At 30.9% G+C, this 9,034-nt stretch overlaps 1 protein-coding gene across 1 annotated transcript; it reads left to right on the top strand.

The window, feature by feature from the left end:
* LOC124353377 (kallikrein 1-related peptidase b11-like) lies at window positions 1–6,594 on the top strand. Its single transcript, XM_046803222.1, has 4 exons — window positions 1–493; window positions 2,255–2,383; window positions 4,530–4,732; window positions 6,152–6,594. Exons 1-4 carry the CDS (start codon window positions 233–235, stop codon window positions 6,486–6,488), a joined length of 930 nt encoding a protein of 309 aa, XP_046659178.1. The 5' UTR covers window positions 1–232; the 3' UTR covers window positions 6,489–6,594.
* Window positions 6,595–9,034: the final 2,440 nt, after the last annotated feature.

Raw genomic sequence — 9,034 nt, 5'->3', positions numbered from 1 at the left:
CAGTATATTCAAAATTGTAAGTAAAGGAAATTGATCGATTATTTATTACAAAAAAAGAATTCACTGTGGACTAAATTTTTCCTTAACTTAATTAGTCATTATACTTTGTTTTAATATAACTATGATTCCCCTAACCAGCTGTGTATATTTTTGAAACTGCTATTTATGTCACTGTTTATCAGACCATCTGAAGTATATGCATAACCTATAATGTGACTTTTAAACAATATCAATGCACCCTACGCTACAAACCCTGTACAAGTATATAGTAATATTAACAGCTATCGTGAATAATTTCCATGTGCATACACAAGAGACTAGACCGTTCTTGAATACATATATAGGTGAGGGTAAGGTACCTTTTGTGGTGTTTGTGAACACAATAGTCAAGGGAGGTATGAACAAAAAGTGTACTGGGACACTTCTGGACAAGAACTGGGTACTCACTCTAGCTAGCTGTGTGGCAGAGCCATCTAACACAACCAATGTTACTGTAAGTACCATTTTCAATTTAAGGTTCATGTTCAATATACAATTTGATACATTTATGTTATTTTAAGGATGTAAGGATAAGTTTCTGTAATATCTTTTGAAACTACTCCTGATCATTTGTGCCCTCAATACTTAGACAGGGAGTTCAAAAAGTCTGCTATGCCATAACTTTTAACAATTGCAGACAGAAAGGGAAAATTTAAAGAATATTCTCCCTCCCCAAAGGTTCTCCAACTAAAAGTTTTAAGCTGGCAACCTCCATTTTGTAATTTACATTTAAAAGGGCAGGGGGAAACAAGAGTTGTAGAAAAGTAGATTTCCCAATCTTAATTTTGTTACTATCAAGGCCAACATTTTAAATTGAACACGTAGAACAAAGTCAGTATAATAAAAAGACAAACCATGCAACAATAATGTTCAGTGCTGGAGTCGATTGAAAAAATAAAATACAGTAGTAGCTTCTACAAAGATAAAATGCAAATCAAATTTATAAAAATATAGTGTGGAGTTCAAAATTTACATGTAGGGCTCAGCCTTTATTCTCTTTTAAAATTGTTGAAACATTAAGCAATTTGTTGTTACTGAGTTAGTTTGCCTTGACCTAAGTGTTTAAATCGGACTTATCATTTGTTCTTTCCTATTTTAACTTTTGAGATCTGTAACATAGAGTAGCACTGTGATACACGTGCAGAGTTTGCTTCCACTATTGATATTTTTTCACATGCTTAACAAATACCAATTTTATGAAGCTTTTATAAACATTTTTAGTATTTAAAATCTAATATGTGTGTGTTTGCACGCGCATGTTTACAGTACAGTATCTAGTATATACATATGATTTTTGGGATTTTAAGTGTGTGTGTACAGTATCTAGTATATACACATGATTTTTGTGATTTTAAGTATGTGTGCGTTTATGGTTTAGTGGGCTTTCGTGATTAAATTAAAAAAGAACTACTACACATCTTTTATGATAGAGATTATTACCATAATAACTATAATAAAGTCAGTTTAAAACATCATATTATTAATTCAAAATATCGTAAAAATTGTGTTTCACTTTTGAAAATTAATGTTGTAAAAAGAATAATTCACAATCGTGTCAGTCTTCGTCTTGTTTTCTAGTACTTATACATGACTAAACAATAATTTTTCATACTTCCTATTCAAGACTTTACAAGTACATTTACATACAGATAATAAATATAATAAAATGGTAAAGTTATCACAAAATAAAAATTCCTGAGTTAAAAAATGTTGTTCAGACAGGGTCCAAACTTTCTTCTAACATTTGAACTTCAGCATACGGTCCCTGCACACATAACTCTCAATGTTCCAAATGTATGTACTTACATATCCAGCTGGGCTATTCAAAGTTCTGCCCTAATGTATTTCAAAAACATGATTTTCAAAAGTTGCTTTGCCAATCTTGGCCAGTCATCCCTCTGTTTGTTCACATTCTGAATCCACTGGACATAGAAACCAAATCAATAAAAGCCATAAAGTATGCCAAACGTATAAAATTGTTTAAGAATATTAAAAAAATATAAGTAAAACCACTTTATAATTTTTATTAATAACTATTTATTTTCATATATCTTTCAAACTTCTGTAATTGTTTTGCCATTCAACTTAGAACATACAATTTTAGGTCAAGAAAAGTTAATTAACAAAGAGTCTTTTAGAAAACTGTATTGATATATAAAATGTATTCTTGTACTGTGTATATGTTTTTCATCTATTAATCTAAGTGTTTGTACAGGTGCAGGCTAACCTGATCTCGTACGATATTCCCAGCCCTAGGTCTCAGCTGAGACTTGTTGTTGATGTCTTCCCGCATCCACTCTACAAGCCAGAGAGACTGGCAGGAGATGACATTGCTTTACTCATGGTAGGGTTTATATCCAAGTATTCACTTAAATCCTGTGTTTAAATGTCACAAAAGATTCCAACAGCGAGTAAATAATTTGCCTTACAACCTTGAAATTGAATCTAAGGCAGTAATTTGCATGTTGGATCATAATCAGACAAAATGCAGCCCACAGAGAGCTCACATGGGGAGATTTGTGGAGCTCAAAGCAAATCTAATCCGGCTCTCTCCCGTCATAATTTTAAGTTGTACAAACAGTGTTACAAACTTTTATTTTCTCAAAACCAAATTTTTATGTTTGCTGACAGTTATTTTTGTTTTAAACTTGATTAATTTTAGCTATATTATAATAAAGACTTGAAATAACCATTTAACGTATTTGTTATCAAATATATTTTATAATTGGCTGTAGAACACCTCTAAAATAGGTATCATCCTATTCATAGGGCATGATGAGCAATAGCATGTTTTATATTTCTTGTTATTTTGGCACCTACCAGCTAACTTCATTAGCATTTGTGGAGGGAATAGGTTCAGCATGAGGTACACATTATTTCAAAGCAACTTGACTGTTGAATACATTTTAGTAAAAATGACCATCTGATCATTCTGGTGTTCACCACAAGAGAGTAGCAGTGCTCTGTTGTATTTAGGATGTTCAGTTTAATGAGCTGAACTATCTTCCAGTTTTTAATAATGAGAAATATCAATCAATATTGTATATTGTGTGTATGTAGAGTGCCCAACGCAAAGCAAAAACTGGTAGCAATGTTTCTTTGAAGACACAAAAATTTTCCTTGAAAGTAAACTGTAACATTTAATATAAAAAATATTAAGAAAAAGCCTAGCGGTGAAGAAAATTGTGTTTAGTGCAACAGTAATATTATAACAAACCATAGATAAGCTATAGTATGTATAGTAACAACAATACAGTTTAATTAAAACTGTATTCAAAATATTTTGGTTATAACTTGGATTTTTTTTTACTAGATAATTGGTAAACCCCTTATAAAAATTCATATAATTGGATATAAGAATATCAGTAACAAAATTTAAAGAATAAAATATTAAGAGTGTATTTTTCTCATGATATCCTTTTGTATAGGATGATTGATAACACTCACTGATAAGAGAAGTAATAAAATAATTCCGACTCTGTAACAACTATTTTTTTTATAATTTATTTTAAATACCAAATTTGTTAACTTTCTTTGATTCCTTCATAATTTATGTGTGAAAGGGTTAAAGTTATATTAAACTTTGTATATCCTTTTTATTTTTTATAATTTTATTACAAAATGCAAAATATATACATAAAAAATCTGAAAACCCAATATATAAACTAAAATTTACTTTTACATCTTTTCTTTACTTTTCCTTCAAGAAAGACGTGACTTATACTACCGGTAGCAATATTTTACATGTTTGTGTATGTTGTTATGAGACTAACCATTGGTGTTGTATAATAACACTTGAATAAGTTTGTAGTACTAGTATTTTTAAATAGACTTCCTACGGTATTGTTATTAACATTTATTTTTGTATTGAATATATATTTGTAACTTTCAGTCCTTGTAATCAAAAGGACAATCGTACTATTTTCTTATTTAAACTTTGTTGTAATAACTTTTTGAGTAGTTTTAAGAAAAAACATAATGTTTATTTCATACCTTTTTATTATAATGCTAATAAATGAACAATTTTATATGTGGCTTAAACTAAAGTTATTTTGATAACGCTGTTGGTCCACGAGGACAAACAGAGTAAGGATTATAGGAAGCCTCTTTCTAAAAATGTAATATTGCAAATTCTGTATATTTAATGTGTTTATTAAAACAATGTTTTAAATCAGTCTGTACTATGTCAATATAATATCATAAACAAATTATGAATAGTATTTCAGTTAGTTGAACTTGAGTTGAATATAGATACTTGAGATATAGATACATTGACTGTTTTATAACTGTCAATGATATGGTTACACCAAGTTGTACTAATTCAGAGGTAGTTGAGATGAGAAATCTCTGAACTATTCAGCACCAATAGAGAAAGGACTTCGGAGTATAAAATTCATAACCACAATTGTAAGTCTAAACCTGTACTTGACTTACCTAGTGTACAATATTGTCAGGCCAAGAACTTAAATCTATGTGGAATCTATTGGCAGGTTCAACATCCATTCATCATCAATGAATATGTCCAGCCTATTCAGGTGTTTGACGGCATCTGGCCAGTAGAGGATGGACAGCCTGCCAAGATCATATGTAGTGTTTTGGGCTATGGAAACATTGACTACACCAAGTATGACTCTAAGCTGAAGGTCCGCAGAGTTCAGGCCACCCATTCCGACTTATGTTCTTGTACCAGGAGGTAGTGACTCTAGGATAATCATCTTTATTGTTACACCCTAGAGATTGACTTATGCAGTAGAAGCTTTTGTGTCTGAAGTAGTGCAAAAGATCAATCTAGTGACACGTTTTTCAGTAAACTTTGAGTTTAGAGACGCCACTGATAGTGGTCTAAAACCACCTTTACTGTATTCCTAACAATGTTAACTTTAATTAGCACCATGTATTTATGGGAGAAAATTAGTTAACAGTGCCATAAAATATCAAATTCAAGAGGGTCTGATCATGAATCATTTAGTCATTTAGAATTGTAATTTCAAATGAAAATATTGAAACGGCCACTCTTTGAATATTTGGTTGATCATTCTTCCTTTATATAGAGTGAAACAGTAGGTACTTTTAGTGAAATATTTCTCTAAATGCATGGTACTAAATTGCATACTGTTTGCAATATTGTAAAGGTGATTTTAGATCCATAACTTATAGAGCTGCTGAACCCAATAATGTTTTTCATAAAATTTATTTCAACCATATCCCATCAATGCTCCAAATGTTATACACAAGATAGAAGTATGCCACACCACATGTCACGTAAAAGACTTCGCTGAGGTTGCTTCTGAAATTTCAAGTCTGTAGCTCATTTCATTAGCTATAAGTGTTTGGTACAATCAAATAGCATTGTATGCCAGATGTTACAATGCTATTTGATTGTACCAAACACGTGTAGCTAATGAAATGAGCTATGCCAGATGTTACAATGCTATTTGATTGTACAGTGTTTCTTTAAAAATGTATGTATTCTGTGAGTTTTTTCATTGCAATCATGATTACCTGTAAGATCAATGCAAAAATGATTGCCAATACACCATCAAACTCAATGTTGCTTATGTAAAAATGTGTTTGGTACAATCAAATAGCATTGTATGCCAGATGTTACAATGCTATTTGATTCTACAGTGTTTCTTTAAAAATGTATGTATTCTGTGAGTTTTTCGTTGCAATCATGATTACCTGTAAGATCAATGCAAAAATGATTGCCAATACACCATCAAACTCAATGTTGCTTATGTAAAAATGAAGCTTCATGCAAAATTTCATGTATGTAGGTCAGTTTGTACTCGAGATATCGTGGGGATAAACAGACAAAAAGACAATGACATTTTTCCAGCACTTTGAATGATATGTTTTGCTAATGCACAGCAGATAATTCTACTCATAACATGTTTTCAAAATGTTTATTATTTTTATTTCTAATCAATAAGTTGATTATTTTAAACTGTACCATCTAGAGTAAATTGATAAATCAGTCTTGTTCATCACTCTTTCAATAATTCCTATAGAAATAATAAAAAACATTGTGCTTTGTATTTGAATTTGAATACAAATTGAACCCAATAATTGTCTCTAATTGAAATAATCTTTACCGCTATGTGTGTTTTAGAAATCAGTGGATGAACCTGGTGTGTCTAGACCCCATGGATGATGTAGGATTGTGTTCAGTGGATGGCGGAGCACCTCTAGTCTATGAGAAGAAGTTGATTGGCATCAACCATATGCTGATGGTTAAGTCCAATTGCACGGAGATACTGGAACCCAACGAAATCTGTGGTGACTATTCAGTCGTCTCTTACTTCTTATATATGTGTCCCTACTTGGACTGGATGAAAAGCTTTGTAGTGACCATGCCAGAACAACCCCAGTATTGTAACAGTTCCCCTCCATCAGCCTCTGGTGTGATTATTGTCCTTGTTTTCTTGTTTGCAGTAGGATTTCTCTAATAAATTGATTGTTAATAATTATATTTTATTTATTTAGAGAGATTATTGTAACTTCTAATTTTATGAATTAAACGAATATAACTTCACCTTCTCAATTTGTACAGATTATGTCCTACTGCCTTTATTTTTACCAACACAAACATCCTATCATCTTAAAAACATTCTCTTCTGATTAGTATATTTATTTATTGCTTGGTCAGAGAACAATGTTGAATGCAGTCCAGAGTATTTATATACTAGTTATATCAGTATACTAGCTTAATGGCCAATTAAGTTCTTATTATTTGGAAAATAATGTTGTTTTAAATCTATTTCAATTTGCCTTTGGAAAGAGTAATTCCACGATAAATGCTATAGATAGACTTGTTACATATATTCTTCTTACATGTTCTATCTGAAAGCAGGGCCTTTGCCCAGGCAACTGTATGTGACCTAAGTAAAGCCGTTGAATGTGTTAGTCGTATGATATAATTTTAAAATTACAATATTATGATATTAGACATGGACATTTAAATTTTTTCATGTATTATCGAAATCTATATTAAATGGAAAGTTTAATGACAAGTGGTCAGACTAAATGGCAGTTGTGATAGTAATACACTCCCTACTTCAATGAAGTTCTTGGCTATGATGGTAGACAATCATCTAACATGGAGGCCACACATTGATTATATATATGTAAAATTATTCAATCGACTATTTTAACAAAAATATGTTAGCATTGCGTTTGTCTCATATTTCTAATTACTTTTCAGATATGGCATTTTACTGTTTGGAAATTGTAGCAGAACACAAGAAGTGCTAATTTTACATAATTACCTTAATGATAACTAAGTCTAATGTAATTGAACATATTAAACCTTTATTCCTTAAATTAGAAATTCAATTTTTCAGTTTTCAATTTATATATATATATTATATATATATAATATATATATATATATATATTTCTTGTGTGCGTGTGTGTGTGTGTCACTGAACTCCTCCTAAACGACAGAACCGATTTTGACAAAATTTTGTGTGTGTGTTGAAGGGGATTTGAGAATGGTTTAAATTCACAATTTGGTCCACTGGAAAATGATTTTTTAAAATTAATTTTAATTTCTAATTAGCTGTTGATTTTAGAATGTTTCACATTAGATACGGAAGACTGCACTACAACACGTAATACAAAGTGAACTGATACTTAACTGTATTAATACTTTCAGCTGAAGTTCATCAAAGAGGCAAACAAATTTGTTTACATTTAAAATTTAGAAAATTATTATTGTAAAGTGCTTGATCAGTTGTGTAATGCAGATTGCATCATTTTAAATTTAGATTCCACCAATGATCAATAAACTATATAATGCAATGAAAATACTATTAAACGCTGTTATAAAAACCACCTCATAGTAGAAAGCCGTGAATGTTTGCACATAAGGTAATCGAATTTGGTTAGATGGAAGGTAAATGAAAAGAGCCAAAAGAAGACGCTTTATCAAAATTAATTTTCGTTGATACATTTTCTCCACAATAATACTTGTATTGGAAATATCTTAGACAGAAAATTAATTTTAACAGACCGAATTTGATTCTGTATAACCTAATTAGTTTATCGAGATTCATCCATATAAATTAATTTTACTGAATAACTTATCAACACCTAGCAAAAACCACAAAAGATAGAGGCAGGAATTATGGTACACACCTTCATAATGCGCCCAAGAGGCTCACGAAGGAATGACTATCAATTATGACAGTCTGAGTGTTTAGAATGTGATAGAAAAAGAATACGTGAATATAGTGTACTGTTTTTCAATAGGAAATTGCGTACTAAGCCATACAGCCATTAGTGAAAGCAATGATGCTATTTATTTTGTTGAAATGTATGCTATTTGTTTTTAGGTTTTGTAATGTATTGACAAAACACACATGTTATTAGAAATTTTTACCATCAGCAGCCTAATTTAATAAATAAATAATAAAATAAGTTTTTTATAAGTTTTTTAACCTCTTAACGCCCACTGTGCCAAATTTGTCACATACCCATTTTATGCATGTAGTATAGTGTCAGAATGAAAATTACAACCTTAAATGCCCATTGTGACACATAATGGAACTATTTTCAATAATTTACTGTACTGTGCTGTTGCCTGGTGGCAGTTATGTGAACTACAGCCAGTGAGCAGATCTACCATACACAGTAAACACCAATTTCTTCATAACCTCTAAGTCTTCATACCTGTATTTAGCAGAAAAAAAGTAAGTACCCTTTTTATAAAATATGGTCTAGTTTACATAGTTAACTGAAAGTGTGTTACAGTAGTTTTAGTTCATAAAAATATGTCTAGTTTATGTTTTATGATGCTTTTTAGGTTTGTGCCAAATTTGTCACATTGGGCACAAACTGTAAAAACTGCAGTTTTTTCAGTTCGTCCCAAAAATGGCACATTGGGCAATTAAAGTCAACCTACAAGCTTTTTGTACAACAATGTTTATTTTTGTCAGATGTCACATTTGTCGACTAAGAAGACATAACAACACAACTTCGCTTTTACCCCCCG

This window comes from Homalodisca vitripennis, chromosome 2 (assembly GCF_021130785.1).
Source record: "Homalodisca vitripennis isolate AUS2020 chromosome 2, UT_GWSS_2.1, whole genome shotgun sequence".
In the NCBI taxonomy this organism is placed as follows: domain Eukaryota; kingdom Metazoa; phylum Arthropoda; class Insecta; order Hemiptera; family Cicadellidae; genus Homalodisca; species Homalodisca vitripennis.
The sequence above is the reverse complement of the archived record's forward strand: the minus strand, read 5'-3'. Positions and strand labels throughout refer to the sequence as shown.